The 19339-nt window shown below is 35.2% G+C and overlaps 3 protein-coding genes across 3 annotated transcripts; 2 read left to right on the top strand and 1 right to left on the bottom strand.

Annotated features, from left to right (window-relative positions):
- Positions 1-378: 378 nt before the first annotated feature.
- GCK72_021685 (uncharacterized protein) lies at positions 379-1692 on the top strand (the record flags this gene model as incomplete). Its single annotated transcript, XM_053734433.1, has 5 exons — positions 379-442; positions 576-681; positions 725-996; positions 1039-1247; positions 1423-1692. The coding sequence occupies 5 exons, from the start codon at positions 379-381 to the stop codon at positions 1690-1692; spliced, it is 921 nt and encodes a 306-aa protein (XP_053583346.1).
- Positions 1693-5975: 4283 nt separating this feature from the next.
- GCK72_021686 (uncharacterized protein) lies at positions 5976-7088 on the bottom strand (the record flags this gene model as incomplete). The annotated part of the gene is made up of 1 exon (XM_053734434.1): positions 5976-7088. One exon carries the CDS (start codon positions 7086-7088, stop codon positions 5976-5978), a length of 1113 nt encoding a protein of 370 aa, XP_053583347.1.
- A 2880-nt stretch (positions 7089-9968) lies between these two features.
- Positions 9969-17815, top strand: GCK72_021687 (uncharacterized protein; the record flags this gene model as incomplete). The annotated part of the gene is made up of 14 exons (XM_053734435.1): positions 9969-10034; positions 10081-10228; positions 10286-10386; positions 10432-10510; positions 11856-11967; positions 12010-12215; positions 12258-12416; positions 12700-12866; positions 13390-13468; positions 16357-16468; positions 16512-16807; positions 16850-17058; positions 17233-17662; positions 17706-17815. 14 exons carry the CDS (start codon positions 9969-9971, stop codon positions 17813-17815), a joined length of 2274 nt encoding a protein of 757 aa, XP_053583348.1.
- Between the last annotated feature and the right edge of the window lie 1524 nt (positions 17816-19339).

Consider the following 19339-nt stretch of genomic DNA (forward strand, 5'->3'; position numbering starts at 1 on the left):
CCAGGCGTTAGGATGACAGTAAAAATAAGGAAACTGAAGAAAACAAAGAATGAAATTTCACGAAGCCGGTTTTTCTTAATGTATGAAGCGATTTTATAATAAAAACAGTTTATTGAAGGTTCTGCGTCTTGGTTGTTCCTGTCCGGTTAGATAACAATCAGTGACTAATAGTTTTATGAAATTGGGCGGTTCACATTTTTTCTTATCTTGTATAGCGGAAAAAATTGGTTGTAAAAGAATCGTTGATACATAGTGCCTTAGTTAGTAAACAAATCTCTGACTTAGTTGGTTCATCTGCAGGTTGAAAAGTCAAAACTGCAAACACAAGGTCCTGACATTTATGCAATCGATTTCTTCCGCTATACAAGATAAGAAGAAATGGTGAACGCCCAATTTGATCAAACTGTCACATGTTATCTTACTGGACAGGAACTAACGAGAGGTATTACATCTTCCTTTGCAACAATTTGATTTTATTTCTGTCATGATATCAAGAATTAAGAATATTTACGAAAATTTTCAGTTTCAAAAAGGTGGTAAGAGTATTTGATATTCTGTTTAATTTTAAAATTCAGGTACCCTTAACAATGAATCTGTTTCATCAGCTCCCGGAATAATAGAAGAACCAACATATGTCGAAATAATTGACACTACCCCACCATCAGAGTTTGGACCAGTGGAGTGAGTCATCTTATATATCTTTCTAATTTGATTTATATCCTAGCAAACAACGTCACTTTGGAATTCTCCGCAACACAGTGACCAATCGATTCCGTAAACTAATGCTGATAGCATTAGTTAACTTAGTTGTTGTTCTTTTCCTCTTTGTTTTTTTTCTGATAGCTCATTTGGACAAAAAACATGACAACGTTCTTGTTAGTTCTACGTTGCATAATTATGTGAAAACTACGACTTTTCCTGCACCAACTACTTTAACTACAAGAACTGATACAACAGCTTACTCTCATACTTTTGCCACTACGACGAGACCTTTCGGTGAGTTCCAATTCGTATCTTAAGATATTTTTTGATCTTTAGATCCTATTGTATGCTCTCCAAATCAAAAGTCTACATTTTTCTATGCGTATTCCAATGATCTCACTGCAGATCAAGTCTTGAACACCTGGAAATCCATTTACTACAACTCAAATTTCTTTTTTGAAACCTATGCATTAGGACGATTTGACGTGATGAACAACTTGAATGAAGTTATTTTGACATTTGTTTCCAGCGACAGTTACAAGTTAGTGAGGCAATTAAATTGAATTAAGTTATTTCTTACAGTGAAATATCTAATGTGCTATTATCCAATCTTCCAAATTCAACAGAGTCGATTAAAGACCCGTCAAAAGGTAGTGGAGTATTTAAAATGATTGATGTCGGTAGTCATATCACAAAACAATACGCTTGTATGTGTTTCAGTTCTTCTTCAAAAAAAACGTGACACATTGTGGAGCAACTCTTTTTATTATCACGAAACGCCTTCCTACAGACGCCTATATCGATGACTTAGTATCTAAGCTCAAAAAATATCATGCTCATGTCACATTCGTTGTATCTGAGAACTCATTAGGTGGATTGTCGTCAGAACCATTGTACAGATTGGCAAGTGAAACTAATGGAGTCTGTATTTTCACGGAAGATGATAATATTCAAAACGTATGGATCATTCATCTAGTTTCGAAGTACTAATTTTTTAAATCAGACACCCTTTTGGCTTCCATCCATTTGTCCTTTATTTTTGGTGTATTCATTCAATGCGAATGTTAAAAATTCTGGATATTCCTCTCTTCCAGTTTTCAATTCTCCGCTGGTAGGATATTACCACATTTTCATGACTTTACAGAACCATGGTAAGTTTCCATCGGTAACATTAAAATGTCTGAATTTACTGACAATTTGTATTTCAGGACCCCTAGACGCATTCAGAATGGTCCACTTAACTTGGTATAATGCAGGATCATCGAATTCGGGATTTTTTGAAGAGACTGTCGCATCTCATGCTTTATCAATACTGGCAAGTTTTTTCGAATACTTTTTATATTTATTCTTCATTTCAGGAAAACAGTACATATTCCATGGCAGGAGGCTGTTTGGATGCAGTCCCTTATGACATGACGTTTCAGTATGAGTACCTAGGTGAAACAACTGAAACTCTTCAGATCAGAATATACAGTATGAAGTGAGTAAACCTTTGAAACAGCTCTGGACGAAATTGGATTTCAGACCGGTGGACTTCTGGGTTCCCTATGATGATTGATACTTTTTCTCTTCGGGTGATTGAGACTGTATCGAAGAAATCGAAGTTGAAATATCGAATACAAATTCTGAAATCGTTTTTATTTCAATATTCAGTTTTAGCGATTCAATATGTAACCACATAATGTTGAACTGCAAAAGCTATTATTTCTTATCAATGTAAGACGATTATATAATATCTATTGTTATCTATTCTATCTGTTGTCTATAAATTCCTTGAATTTCAATAGGAAGAACCATGCCAGTCTACGTCACGGTAATCTGAAAACTGATTGATCCACCGAGTTCCGGGAAGCAATTGGTGATGAATTTTGTTAAAGAAACAGGAAAAACAGAGTGCGTGGAGGTTAGTACAACCACTCTGAAGTGGAAATAATAATGAGGAGAAGAAGGGAAACAAGTGATTTCACGATGAATCACGACCCAACAATTAGAGACAAAAACATTTACCTGCATTTTCTGAATAAAATGCGTTTATAAAAAAAGATATATTGTTAATGAATTATTTCTTTTCATATTGAAATATATTTTAATGATTCTTGTTATTTATTCACAACAAACAACATCTTTATCAATTTGTCCAGATGAATTTGATTCAGTAGGAAATTATTGTTGGAAATATCACTAACGACGAAGCTACGAATGACGCTCTTAATTCTTGGATATTCGGCGGGAAAACTCTTGAATCAACAAACAAAAAACGTTATTAATAGTTGGAATGTACAAATTAAATTTAGTTTACAAAAATAATTTGAAGCTGGATACTTTGGCTTTTGATACAGACTTTCAGACGTCCAATGAAAAAGTCGCCTGTGCGCCGCAGGTAGTCGACGTCGACTTCTTTCCATATCTTCTGAAGAACGGTCTCGGTCATGTTGTAGAAGATTCTTGAAATCTTGCTTTTCAAATATTCCCATCCGATGAAATCCATCGGATTGAGATCTTATTTTTCCTGTCATATTCAACACATTCCTCTGTCAAATAACGATGCAAGTATGAAGTACCTTTTCTTCAACTTCCAAGTTAAACATTTCGCCAAATTTCAACATGAAATTGTCAGTTACAAATGCGCCGATAATGGAAATTAACTGTTTCATAAACGCAAATTATGCTCTAATAATATTCTTTTAATTTCATAATGCGATCCTTAATATTTCAGCTTGAATAATTTGATTAAAGAATTTTTTTTAATCCGAAAATTCCATTTTTTCGAATATTTTTTGTGGTATGATCGAAAATTTTGTCGGGAATGAAATTAAATGACATGACTAAATAAAAAAATACAAAAAACCACAGTTTTGGAACATCGAAAATGATTTACCGGAAGCCTCGAAAATTAAAATCCGAGTTTTTCTCATACTTCACCAAAAAACCGTTCTTGGGGTCTAGAGGACAACATGTTTCCGATACTAAATTTTTTGTAGATTCCGAATTTTAAATAAAAAACGCTGTCTTCTCGTGTCAATGCCGAGATAAAAACGATTTCATGAAAATACCCCGGAAATGTCACTATGAAGTTGAGCTGGAATTTTCTTCTGAATACAAAAAATGCTTAAAATAGTTTCTACAACAATTTCTCGTTAAGATTTCATACCTAACTTTTTGATTTTCCTAGTTACCCAGGTGACGGACCCGGCCAAAAAGTACCTCAATTTGCTGAGGACACATGATACTATCTCTGATCGAAAGGATTGCCAAATCGGAGATGGTCAACTTTTTTCGTGTGAACATGGTCTAATGCTCGATCGACTCTGAGAGTGCGTCATAACCATATCTTTTAGCGAAAACGTCGGGTTAAAGAGACGATTTTATTGAGTTAAGTTCTTTCTTACAGTGGAATGTAGGTACAGGGCATAAGATTCTTGGCAATATTTTTTTAAACAGTTGAGTTCCAGTTTTTCAAGCGCAATGAGTCTGCTGGTTTCTAGAGCGACGGCGTCTAGTAAAACTAGCGCTCAAAATGGGACGACTTGAGACATCCCTCGTCCCCGTCTCGCGAGTTCCGGATTGTTATAAAAAGGTTAAAAATGAACCTACAGTAGCGATCATAGGTAAGTACACTTGTATACTTTCATATGTATCTTAGCTAAAACAACTCCGTTATGGATAAACTTTTTTCAAAGGTAATTGAAAAGTTCAGAAATAAAATAATATGTTTTTCGGAATAGCTCCGATTTTGATTTTTTTGGTGATCGATTTTTCCTGATCGTGTTCTACTTTCTGTGCCATAGCTTCAAAAGTCAACAATTTTTCAAAAAATAGTTTTTCTAATTTTTTAAACTCAAAATTTTATATTCTTTTTTTCTCAATTTTCGATGTTTTCTGGCTATAAAACGAACATACCTTTTGAAAACTCCATTTAAAGTGTTTTTTCACACATAATCAAACACATTCATGCATTCTTTCTTTTTTATCTTGCATTGCAGAAGAAATAGATCGTAAAAACATCGTTAATACTTAGTGCCTTAGTTCGTAAAAAACTCTCTGACTCAGTTGGCACAAGGTCCTAATATTAATGCTGTTTTTATGATCAATTTCTTCCGCTACACAAGATAAAAAGAAATTGTGAACGCCCAATATGATGAGACCATTATTTTTTATTTCACTGAATGTTATCTAACTGAACAAATTACACTTTTCTTTGCAACATTTTGGTCTTATTTCTGTCATGATATCAAAATTTAAAAATATTTATGCAAATTTTCAATTTGGAAAAAGTGGTAAAAGTAAATACTTAAACTTCTTTTTTAATTTTAAAATTTAGGTACCGTCAACGATGATTCTATTTCTGGTTCATCAGCTCCCGGAATAATAGAAGAACCAATATATGACGAAATCTATGACACTACCCCGCCATCAGAGTTTGAACAAGTAGAGTGAGTCCTCTTATATATCTTTCTAATTTCATTTATGTTCTAGCAATCAATGTCACTTTGGAATTCTTCGCTACATAGTGTCCAATCGATTACGTTCACTAATGCTGATAGCATTAGTTAACTTAGTTGTTGTTCTTTTTATATTTGTCTTTTTTCTGATTGCTCATTTGGACAAAAAACATGACAACGTTTTTGTTAGTTCTACGTTGCATAATTATTTGGAAACCACGACTACTTCTATACCAACTACTTCTGTACGAACTACTTCTGTACGAACTACTTCTGCACCAACTACTTCGGCATCAACTACTTCTGCATTAACAACAAGTACTGAAACAACACCTCACTCACAATTTTTTCCCACTACACAGTCTCCCAAACCCCGAGAAAGAACTGCAAGTCCAATGGAGCGCACACGCATACCCCAGCCGGTGGCAAGTTATTTTTTAACGTACCAATGTTGTTTTTTCACTCTTTTTCGTTGAAATATTGATTTTTCGTGTATTTTTTCATTTTCTGACAAAGTTGTTGATGTTTCAGTGTAATCATCGTGCAAATTTATGTCCACGACAATTTCGAAAGACGAGAAATACCGGAAAATAGCGATTTACATTTGTTTAGCGGTTAGTGAAACGATCACAAAACGGATCATTCTTCTCCGATAAAATTTTTTCAGAGTCGATACAACAGCTACATCAATATTCAAGATATTTCAACGAATTTACTCGTCATTTGGCTTGCGGTTAGAAAGAATCAACTCTAAATACTTCTCCGCCCGTTATTTTCAGATTTCGTCGTAATTATCTTGCTGGAAACAACAATTTATTTGAAGAAAAACGTCTACTCCTCCTTGAACCAAGAAGATCCAACATCGAAAATGAGATTAAAATGAGCTAATTGATCAACAATGAGAGTTGCCTTATGAATTGGATCACGGACAGCCGCGAATCGGACGTTGAGCTTGTTGATGAGCGCGTGCAAGCTCTCGATTCCTTGTTCTGTGACTCTCCCCCAACTACGATGACGCTTCAGATACGGGATGAGATGGGCCGACAATAAATGGAGCTTTGGAGTTACAGAAGCATCTGGTTGAGCACGTCGAAGATTCTGAATGAATCTCTCTAAAACTGTTTCGATTTCATCGATTTCATCGTCATCTTTTACGGAATTTGAAGCAGCCGACATCAAAGAAGCGAGATCCATCATCACATCTCTCATCAACTCAATTTGTTCAGTTTCCGAAGCAGTTGGAGCCCTTTTGCTGTTTTTGTTGAAAACCGAGAGAACTTTGTCGATTGAAGCAGGGCGAAGGAACTTTCTAGCCTGGTTTCCCGTCAGATCTTGGTACCAGATGCGACTATCGCATCCAATACTTCTGAGAGCCGCTTCAAGAAGTTGTCGAGTGGAAACTTCAGTCGAAATACGGGATCCCTTCAGCTGCTGCTCCAGTTCGAATCGTTCAGTTTCAGCGATTTCCAAAAAATCCTGTGATTGACGGAGCTGCTCGGCCAACGTCTTCTGAATCTCAAGGGCAAGAGAGAGGCGATCGGGAACTGAAAGAATGATGCCATGACGACAATCTAAGCATTGCACATTTGACTGGTCCTTCAATACTCGATCTTCTTCAGTGACATAAAGTGCACAAACGTCATGAATCGCAGCTTTGCAAGAAACGCATTGGAATATCGAAGCATCTCGGAAGGAAGATTTTTTTGATGTACCAACAACACAGCAAAAGGAAGAACAATGAGAAGGCGTTTGTGGTTTAGGCTTAGATTTCTTGCTGTTTTTTTCGAGAATGGTAACGATTTCTTGGATACGTTCGGTAGAATTATCCAGGGAATCTACTAAGCATGCAAGTTCTTCAACTTCCGAAACCAATTTCTTCAAGTGCTTCTTTTGTTTTTTCAGATTAGCAGGAGACGATGATCCGGTGTCAAAGTTGATGGCCATTGCAATCAACCAATCGATACAGTAATATTGACAGATGCCTAAGATCGTGTGTACTCCCGGAGGACCAGAGTTCAGTGGATCAACGTTGAGAAGTGGGACTCCAGTTTTCTTCAGCTCTGACAATGTACGGACGTCGCCAGCTAACTCGAAATCAAAATCATCTAAACGTGCAGTGTCGGCACCATGCGTTGACCAAGCTAAATTACACACATAGCAGGGAGTTTTTGAGTTCTGTCCTGGATGACCTTACATTGACGAAATGAATTTGCAGTCTCCCAGTGGCTTCATAACAACAGCTTTCTCGACATGGCTGGTTCCATCAAAATACCTAACACTATGGAGATTATTCACTTGGTCGAAAACCGAAGCGAAATTGTTTCTCAAAAGGGAATGACTGTCGTTTCCAGTATAGAGACCAATGAGAAGAACGGCATGAGGATTGTTCGGACAATCCACGTTTTCTATCACGATGACAAGTTTGGTTGTGTCAGCACCCTTATCTCCACCGACTCCAATAACGATGTTGTCTCCAGTTCCGTCATCAAAAAGAAGACGTCCATGTCGACTCAACACTTCCAACCTTTTGGACAGCAGCTCATGGACATCACTTGCCTTCACGAGAGCGCATTCTGCCAACACTTGTTTTCCACTTCGTGATGGCTTCATAACCGTCTGGCGCTCGAACGTGTAGTACTTGGAGGCAGAAAACTTCTTCTTAACTTCCTCAATTTGATGACGAGAAGCGAAGATGTCAAGATTCAAATGATCTCGTGTGAATTTTTTGAAATCTTTTAAAAATCCATCTGACAACTGATGCTTCACTACCGTGAAGAAGGAGTCCCATGGTGATAGCTTCAACGAGAAGTCCAATGCATCATCTTCATTGGCCATTTTCACGAAGTCGTACAGAAACGAAACAACATTAAGCGGTCCCACAAAAGAAGAAATCATTTTCAGGATTCTGTCATATCGATCTTTCTTAGTGTCGTTGGTTTTAATCAAATTGTATTGTTTCAGACATTTTCCACGACTTGGCGACTCTTCGATCAGTGTATCAACTCTTTTCTGCAGTTGGTCAGCTCGAGATTGGAGATCGTTGCCTTCCTTCTGCTTCTCGATAAATGAAGATAATAATTTCTCATTTTCACGGTCTTTTTCAGAGAGAATAACAAGTTTTTCATTTTTTAAATGCTGTATCTCAATCTCTGCATCTTGAAGTTTCTTGTTTGCCAATTCCAGGTTCTCTTTCAGCTCTTCGACCTCCTTTTTCAAATAAAACACTTTTTTTTGCAGTTTTGGAAACAAGATTTCTTTGTCAGCTTCGTGTTGATTCTCTACAGTTTTTGCTTGTTTGTAAAGAGACGCTTGTTTTGCTATTTCTTTTTTAGCTGCTGCATTTTTTCGTGGTGGTGCCATATTTCTGAAATCGTTCCCACTAAACTATGATTCACATTTGTTTTCACACTAACCAGTTCGACCGAATTCTACTTTTCTGGCACTGGAACCGGTATACAATGTACCCAATTGTTTGAACTTCTGGAAAATCATAGATTTCAGCGAATAATTGAGATTTCACATCACATAACACGAGATTTTTGAGCAAAAAACAAGAAAATTTCACAAAAATAAAGGTAAATGTGATAAATACATTAGGAAAAAACAATTATTCTTCTAAAAATCATGATATTATGTCTTGTGTGAGTTGTATTTGATAATTTTTTAAAGAAAACACCATTTTCCACTGAAAATATTTTGGCGAATTCTTGGCTTCAAACTGTATCCAGCTCTTCATTTCTTGACGTTTCCATCTCAATTATAGCTCAAAAAATCCGCAATAAATAGATCTTCATTTCTGATGGATGGGTCACTTTTTTGCCGAATAATTTCCGAGAAATAATGAAAAAACTGATTTTTCAGGCCAAAACTTCGATCTGTATCAGCGCCTTTATTTCTGCTCCAAAAATAGTTTTCTTTTTTCCGAAATGTTGTTTTTGCCTTTCTCGTTTTTTGTGATGGACAATTTGCACGATTTCCTTCCTTTATATTTCGTAATTTACAAAAAATCAAAATTTTCAGTTGAAAAATTAATAAAAAATTTATTCCGACTACTGTAGCGCGCGGCCTTTGCGCTCCACTGAGAACTTTCGCTTGCAGTTGTTTTTCGGGGTTTGAGACTGTGCACTACGACAAATCCTTTCGGTGAGTTCCTATCCGAATCTGAAGATATTTTTGAGTTTTTAGAAAATACTGATTGCTCACCAAATCAAAAGTCTACATTTTTCTTTGCGTATTCCAATGATCTCACAGCAGATCAAGTCTTGAACACCTGGAAATCTTTTTCAGAGAACTCATTTTTCTTTTTTGAAACCTATGCATTAGGACGATTTGACGTGATGAATAACTTGAATGAAGTTATTTTGACATTTGTTTCCAGCGACAGTTACAAGTTAGTGAGGCAATTAAATCGAATTAATGGACCTATTCACAAGGTAGCAAAAAAAGCAAAAAACTATTTTTTGCTAGTAGTAAAAAATAGTTTTTTGCTTTTTTTGCTACCTGTTATTCCTTACAGTGAAATATCTTATGTGTTATTATCCAATCTTCCAAATTCAACAGAGTCGATTAAAGACCCGTCAAAAGGTAGTGGAGTATTTAAAATGATTGATGTCGGTAATATATCACAAAACAATAAACTTGTATGTGTTTCAGTTTTTCTTCAAAAAAGACGTGACTCATTGTGGAGCAACTCTTTTTATTATCACGAAACGCCTTCCCACAGACGACTATATCTCTGACCAAATATCCTTGCTCAAAAAATATCATGCTTATGTCACATTCGTTGTATCTGATAAATCATTTGGTGGGTCGTCATCAGAACCAATGTACAGATTGGCAAGTGAAACTAATGGACTCTGTATTTTCACGGATGATAATAAGATTCAACTGGTATTAATCATTCGTCTAGTTTCGAAATACTAGTTTTTCGCATCAGACACCCACTTGGCTTCCACCCATTTGGTCTTCATATTTGGTGTATTCATTCAATGCGAAAGTTAAAAATTCTGGATATTCCACTCTTCCAGTTTTCAATTCTCCGCTGGTTGGATATTACCTCATTATCATGACTCTACAGGATCATGGTAAGTTTCCATCGGTAACATTAAAATGTCTGAATTTACTGACAATTTGTATTCCAGGACCGCTAGACACGTTTTGGATGGTCAACTTAAGATGGTATAATGCAGGATCATCAAAGTCGGGATTTTTTGAAGAGACTGTTGAGTCACATACCGATTTTGTAACTGCAAACTTGTATTGTTTTTAAATTAACTCTTCATTTCAGGGAAACAGCACATATACCACAACAGGGCATAGCTTGGATGCAGTCCTTTATGATATGACACTTCAGTATCAGTTTTTAGGTGAACAAACTGAAACTCTCCAGATCAGAATATACAGTTACAAGTGAGTGAAACTTTGAAAAACCTTCGGAAATTTTGGTTTCAGACCGGTGGACTTCTGGGTTCCCTATAATGATTGAAACTTATTCTCTTCAAATGAATAAGACTATAAAATGTTTTTATTTTGTTTTGATCAAAGTTGAAATATCCAATAAAAACTTTCATACCATTTTCAATTTCATACTCAAATTGCAGCGGTTGAATATAAAAGCACACAATGTTGAACTGCAAATGTTATTGTTTCTTATCAATGGAATATAATTATATAAGAAGGTTCATATTTCAAATATTTTAGATTTTTGCAAAAAAACAAGCATTTACGTTAAAATTTGTAGTTTTTATACACTTTCTAGACTTGATGCTTCTCGGTGCTGGGATTACAGATAAATCTACAGTTTTAAAACGCTTCTACACCCAGCATGTGGTAAGTGTAGCCGAATTATGAAAACTTACAAAAACTACTGTTCTTTGATTTGAAAATACAACATTTCCACTTTGACCTATTAGTTTGTAAAAAATCTTCATTGAACTGTCATTTATTGGTACATAAAAAACAGTGATGTTTGAGTAAATAAATAAAAACGCGTGAACTACAAAAAATGATCGTGTACAGTGGTGCAGTTGTTTTGTTTTTCTCCTGGTTGGTACATTTGTCATAAATTTTCCAGAATTATGATAATTGTTTTCGTGGTAAAGATCAGATGGAGAACAGCCGTTAGGATGACAGAAAAAATAAGGAAACTGAAGAAAACAAAGGATGAAATTTCACGATGCCGATTTTTCTTAATGTATGAAGCAATTTTATAATAAAAACAGTTTCTTCAAGGTTGTGCGTCTCGATAGTTCCTGTCCGGTTAGATAACATTCCGTGACTAATAGTTTTATCAAATTGGGCGGTTCACATTTTTTTCTTATCTTGTATAGCGGAAGAAATTGGTTGTAAAAGAATCGTTGATACAAAGTGTCTTTGTTAGTAAAAAGCTCTCTGACTTTGTTGGGTCATCTGCATTTTGAGAAGTCAAAATAGCAAACACGAGGTCCTAATATTGATGATGTTTTTCCAAAAAAAATTTCTTCCGCTATAACTCTCTCGGGAAAAAGAATGTTGACCGCCCAATTTGGTAAAACTGTTAGTCACTGAATGTTATCTAACCGGGCAGGAACTATCGAGAGAAATTACACTTTCGTTGGCAACATTTTGGTTTTATTTCTGTCATGATATCAAGAATTAAAAATATTTATGTAAATTTTCAATCTCGAAAAGGTGGTAAGAATATTTGATTTTCTGTTTAATTTGAAAACACAGGTACCATCAACAATGATTCTGTTTCTGGTTCATCAGCTCCCAGAATAATAGAAGAACCAATATATGACGAAATCTATGACACTACCCCACCATCAGAGTTTGAACAAGTGGAGTGAGTTATCTTATATATCTTTCTAATTCATTTATGTTCTAGCAATCAACGTCACTTTGGAATTCTCCGCTACATAGTGTCCAATCGATTCCGTACACTAATGCTGATAGCATTAGTTAGCTTAGTGGTTGTTCTTTTCATATTTGTCTTTTTTTTGGTTGCTCATTTGGACAATAAACATGCATTAACAACAAGAACTGAAACAACACCTCACTCACAATCTTTTCCCACTACAACAAATCCTTTCGGTGAGTTCCTATCCGTATCTAATGATCTTGTTTAATTTTTAGACCGTACTGATTGCTCACCAAATCAGAAATCTACGTTTTTCTTTGCGTACTCCAATGATCTTACAGCAGATCAAGTTTTAAACACATGGAACACAATTCCAGACGACGTTAAACGGGCTTATGAAACCTTTGTGTTAGGGCGATTTGACTTGAATGAAGGTTTTTGGACATTTGTTTCGGGCAAATATTCTCGGTTAGTGAGACGATATAACTTAACAAATATTTTTCTCACAGTGAAATAGATGGTGCGTTATTGAGCGGTCTTCCGAATTCAACAGAGTCAATTAAAGACCCGTCAGAAGGTAGTTCTGTATTTTCTATGATTAATGTAGGTTGTCATATTACAAAACAATACACTTGTATGTCTTTCAGTTCTTCTTCAATTTGGACGTGACACATTGTGGAGCAACTCTTTTTATTATCACGAAACGCTTTCCTACAGACGCCTATATCGATGACTTAGTATCCATCCTCAAAAAATATCATGCTTATGTCACATTCGTTGTATCTAATAACTCATTTGGTGAGTCGTCACCAGAACCATTGTACAGATTAGCAAGTGAAACTAACGGAGTTTGTATTTTCACGGAAGATGATAATATTCAAGAGGTATGGATCATTCGTCTAGTTTCGAAATACTAGTTTTTCGCATCAGACACCCACTTGGCTTCCACCCATTTGGTCTTCATATTTGGTGTATTCATTCAATGCGAAAGTTAAAAATTCTGGATATTTGGATCATTCATCTAGTTTCAAAGTACTAATTGTTGGAATCAGACACCCATTTGGCTACCGTCTATTTGGCCTTTATATTTGGTGTATTCATTCAATGCAAAAGTAGCAAATTGGCTATTAACCACTCCTCCTATTTTTAATTCTCCGCTGGTTGGATATTACCAAATTTTCATGACACTACAGGATCATGGTAAGCTTCCATCGGTAACATTAAAATTTCTGAATTTACTGACAATTTGTATTTCAGGACCCCTAGACACATTCAGAAAGGTCAACTTAACTTGGTATAATGCAGGATCATCTAATTCGGGATCGTTTGAAGAGACTGTCGCATCTCATAATTATTCAGTACTGGCAAGTTTTTTTTAAAACTTTTTATATTTACTCTTCATTTCAGGGAAACAGTACATATACCACAGGATGGCACAACTTGGATGCAGTCCCTTATGACATGTCACTTCAGTATCAGTTATTAGGTAAACAAACTGAAATTCTCCAGATCAGAATATACAGTTACAAGTGAGTAAATTTTTGAAAAAGCTCCGGATAAAATTTTATTCCAGTGCGGTGGACTTCTGGATTCCCTATAATGATTGAAATTTTTTCTTTTCGGGTGATTGAGACTGTAACTTACAGCCTGTAACATCTTATTTCAATTTCAATATCGAAGTTGAAATATCGAATACAAATTCTGAAATCATTTTTATTTCAATATTCAGTTTTAGCGATTCAATATGTAACCACATAATGTTGAACTGCAAAAGCTATTATTTCTTATCAATGTAAGACGATTATATAATATCAATTGTTATCTATTCTATCTGTTGTCTATAAATATCTATTGTTAATGAATTATTTCTTTTCATATTGAAATAAATTTTAATGATTCTTGTTATTTATTCACAACAAACAACATCTTTACCAATTTGTCCAGATGAATTTGACTCAGTAGGAAATTATTGTTGGAAATATCACTAACGACGAAGCTACGAATCATGTTTGATGCAAGCTCATACATGAAGAACGAACTATTCCTGAACGACACGCTCTATTCAGAAGCTTACATACTTCAACCGATATTGGGAAGCGATATTGAGGAGCCGACTTACAAAGTAAATAATACTGGCCGGCTCCAAGAAAGCTTTTCACTACATGGTGGCGAATAAGTATACGACGCTCTTAATTCTTGGATATTCGGCGGGGAAACTCTTGAATCAACAAAAAACGTTATTAATAGTTGGAATGTACGAATTAAATTCAGTTTACAAAAATAATTCAAAGCTGGATACTTTGGCTTTCGATACCGACTTTCAGACGTCCATTGAAAAAATCGCCTGTGCGCCGTTGGTAGTCGACGTCGACTTTTTTCCATATCTTCTGAATGGCGGTCTCGGTCATGTTGTAGAAGATTCTTGAAATCTTGCTTTTCAAATATTCCCATCCGATGAAATCCATCGGATTAAGATCTTATTTTTCCTGTCATATTCAACACATTCCTTTGTCAAATAACGATGCAAGTATGAAGTATCTTTTCTCCAACTTCCAAGTGCGCCGATGATGGAAATTATCTGTTTCATAAACCCAAATTATGTTCCAATCATATTCTTTTAATTTCATAATGTGATCCTTAATATTTCAGCTTGAATAATTTGATTAAGGAAAATTTTTTATAAAAATCCGAAAATTCCATTTTTTCGAATATTTTTTTGTGGTATGAACGAAAATTTTGTCGGGAATGAAATTAAATGACATGACGAAATAAAAAAATACAAAAAACCACTGTTTTGGAACATCGAAAATGATTTACCGGAAGCCTCGAAAATTAAAATCCAAGTTTTTCTCATACTTCACCAAAAAAACTGTTATTAGGGTCTAGAGCACAACATGTTTCCGATACTAAATTTTATGTATATTCCGAATTTTAAATAAAAAAACGCTGTCTTCTCGTGCCGAGATAAAAACGACTTCATGAAAATACGCCGGAAATTTCACTATGAAGTTGAGCTGGAATTTTCTTCTGAATACAAAAAATGCTTAAAATAGTTTCTACAACAATTTCCCGTTAAGATTTCATACCTAACTACTTCAGGAAAAATTTTCCAGAAATAATGATTTTTTGATTTTCCTAGGTACCCAGGTGACGGACCCGGCCAAAAAGTACCTCAATTTGCTGAGGACACTTGATACTATCTCTGATCGAAAGGATTGCCAAATCGGAGATGACCGACTTTTTTCGTGTGAACATGGTCTAATGCTCGATCGACTCTGAGAGTGCGTCATAACCATATCTTTTAGCGAAAACGTCGGGTTAAAGAGACGATTTCATTGAGTTAAGTTCTTTCTTACAGTGGAATGTAGGTATAGGGCATAAGATTCTTGGCAAGATTTTTCCAAACTGTTGAGTTCCAGTTTTCCAAGCGCAATGAGTCTGCTGGTTTCTAGAGCTACGACCAGTAAGTATCTATTAGAACTAGCGCTCGAAATGGGACAAGTTAAGACGTCCAGCGTATCCGTCCCGCGAGTCCCGGATTGTCATAAAAGGGTTAAAAATGAACCTACAGTAGCGATCATACGTAAGTACACCTGTATATTTCATATGTATCTTAGCTAAAACAACTCCGTTATAGATAAACTTTTTTTCAAAGGTAATTGAAAAGTTCAGCAATAAAATAATCTGTTTTTCGGAATAGCTCCGATTTTGATTTTTTTGGTAATCGATTTTTCCTGATCGTGATTTGAAAATTCGAAAAAATGCTTATCATTTTTTTTCTTGAAGTTAATTATGTTGAATCGACATTCTACTTTCTGTGCCATAGCTTCAAAAGTCAACAATTTTACAAAAACTAGTTTTTCTAATTTTTTAAACTCAAAATTTTATATTCTTTTTTTCTCAATTTTCGATGTTTTCTGGCTATAAAACGAACATACCTTTTGAAAACTCCATTTAAAGTGTTTTTTCACACATAATCAAACACATTCATGCATTCTTTCTTTTTTATCTTGCATAGCAGAAGAAATAGATCGTAAAAACATCGTTTATACTTAGTGCCTTAGTTCGTAAAACACTCTCTGACTCAGTTGGCACAAGGTCCTAATATTAATGGTGTTTTTACGGCCAATTTCTTCCGCTACACAAGATAAAAAGAAATTGTGAACGCCCAATTTGATGAGACCATTATTTTTTATTTCACTGAATGTTATCTATCTGGACAGTAACTAACGAGAGGTATTACACTTTACTTGGCAACATTTTCGTCTTATTTCTGTCATGATATCAAAAATTAAAAATATTTATGCAAATTTTCAATTTGGAAAAAGTGGTAAAAGTAAATATTGGATCTTCTTTTTTAATTTTAAAATTTAGGTACCATTAACAACGATTCTGCTTCTGTTTCATCAGCTCCTGGAATAATAGAAGAACCAACATATGTCGAAATAAATGACATTAACCCACCATCAGAGTTTGGACCAGTGGAGTGAGTTATCTTATATATCTTTCCAATGTATTTTATGTCCCAGAAAGCAACGTCACTTTGGACTCCTCCGCTACATAGTGACCAATCGATTCCGTAAACTAATGCTGATAGCATTAGTTAACTTAGTTGTTGTTTTCACTGCGCTTTTTCTATTTATCTTTTTTCTAATTGTTCCTTTGGAAAAAACACATGAAGACATGCATATTAGTTCCACGGTGCATATTAATTTGGACACCACGATTACTTCTACACCAACTACTTCTACACCAACTACTTTAACTACAAGAACTGCTACAACAGCTTACTCTCATACTTCTGCCACTACGACGAGACATTTCGGTGAGTTCCAATTCGTATCTTAAGATATTTTTTGATTTTTAGATCCTATTGATTGCACACCAAATCAAAAGTCTACATTTTTCTATGCGTATTCCAATGATCTCACAGCAGATCAAGTCTTGAACACCTGGAAATCCATTTCAGTGAACTCAAATTTCTTTTTTGAAACCTATGCTTTAGGACGATTTGACGTGATGAACAACTTGAATGAAGTTATTTTGACATTCGTTTCGAACAACAGTTTCAGGTTAGTAAGCAATTAGATCGAATTAAGTTATTTCTTACAGTGAAATATCTGATGTGTTATTATCCAATCTTCCAAATTCAACAGAGTCGATTAAAGACCCGTCAAAAGGTAGTTCTGTATTTTCTATGATTAATGTAGGTTTTCATATTACAAAACAATACACTTGTATGTGTTTCAGTTTTTCTTCAAAAAAGGCGTGACTCATTGTGGCGCAACTCTTTTTATTATCACGAAACGCCTTCCTACAGACGCCTATATCGATGACTTAGTATCCATTCTCAAAAAATATCATGCTCATGTCACATTCGTTGTATCTGAGAACTCATTAGGTGGGTTGTCACCAAAACCAATGTACAGATTGGCAAGTGAGACTAATGGACTCTGTATTTTTACGGATGATGATTGGATTCAAAAGGTATGGATTATTTCTCCAGTTCCGAAATACAAGTTTTTGCATAAGACACCCACTTGGCTTCCATCCGTTTGGCCTTCATATTTGGCGTACTCATTCAATACAGAAGTGGCATATTTAGGATTTACCACTCTTCCAGTATTCAATTCTCCGCTGGTTGGATATTATTACTTTTGCATGACTCTACAAGACCATGGTAACATTGAAATTCGTGATCTTGTTGACACATTAAATTGCAGGAATCTTGAACTGGTTCCGTATTGTGTTTGAGTTTTACAACAATGACTCATCAATTTCAGGATCTTCCACAGAAACTATAGAAAACCATGCTGCTAGATATGTAAAGTAACATTTGCATTCCCAGCGATGAAAACGAAGTTTCAGGGTAACACCACGTATATCTGCTTTGGTCCGGTCCTATTGGATGCTGAACCTTACAACATGACACTTGATTTTAGTTACTGGGATGACAAAATCAATATTCTTCAGATAAGAATATACAGTGTTAGGTAAAAACAATTATCTGTTAGCATTTGACTTGCAATAAATGTAAACTTCAGCGCCGTCGACTTCTGGGTACCATACAACAATTGATTCGCGACCAAGGTGGAGAAAATGACGAATTGAAGCACACTAGGAAAACTAGATAACAATAATAATAATAATAATTGTTTTTTATCGACAGTTTTAATGATATAAGCCTATTAAGATCAAAATAGACAGTAAGGTATTCGAATATCATGTGGAAAATGTAATAAATAAATTACAAATGAATATTTTTTGTATCGATGTTTCTTCTCTGGCAGAATTTGGAGCACCGATAAAATTGGGATAGCCATATATCTCTGTGTTTTTTTCGGTCCTTATAAATGGCAGTTCAATAACTATTTTTAACTAACAAATATGTCACATTGGAGAAAATAGAAAACTCAGCAATAAATTTATAAGAACATATAATGATTTAAGTGTTCTTTCTTAACTTCCAGAATTTTTGTATTCTTATACAGCTAATTTATGGAGTTTTCTTCTCAGTCACAAATATGGATTGGCTACAGAAGATCACGAAACCTATCGAACTTGCAATGCCTTAATTTCCCAATAACACCCGGAGCCGATACTTCTTATCGTGTCCGAAAATCCGGAAGTTCTGAAAATTTAAAAATTAGAATGGAGTTATTGATAAAGGTGTCAAAAAAATAATAACTGGGTTTTTGAACAATGAAGAAATCAGTTTTAGGATTCCAAAAGTCTGTCTGTTTGTCCGGATGCCCTCTATATGATTGAAGATGACCACAATTATTGAATTTTCAGACGTCTTAGAGCTCGGATGCCTCTCTGCTTGTCCAAATGTCCAGGTGTCAGTAACTTTGGTCACCGAATTTCCATATTTCCAAATTTCCAGACGTCCACGAATCCGGAGGTCCCAGCATCTATCTAACTGCCCGTCATTCATGTTGTCCAGTTTTTAGTCCAGGCGTATCAGAAACTGATAAGAGAGTTATTTTATCAATTTTCATCAGAACTTTGCTCTCCCACACACATACACAAACACAATATTCTTCTCCAAAAGAACCATCGAAGCAAGAAAATTTCAACTCTTCTCACGGAGCAAAGTGGGCGGGACGCCCCTCTCTTCAGACACGGAAAGTGAGAAGGACGAATATCTCATTTTGCATTTATCATGTGGACGTGTGTATGTAGTCTACTAAACTTGCGCTGCGTGTAAGCGGTGCTAAAATATATTTAATCAACATGATTTTTATTGAATTTTAATTAATTGGGTATATTTTTATCACTGGTATTCCACGGGTTGTGAAAACCGGTATTCATACGGGTTGAAAAAGTAAGTCAATTGTAAATTTTGTAAATTATT

Source organism: Caenorhabditis remanei, chromosome V (genome assembly GCF_010183535.1).
Source record: "Caenorhabditis remanei strain PX506 chromosome V, whole genome shotgun sequence".
Lineage (NCBI taxonomy): Eukaryota > Metazoa > Nematoda > Chromadorea > Rhabditida > Rhabditidae > Caenorhabditis > Caenorhabditis remanei.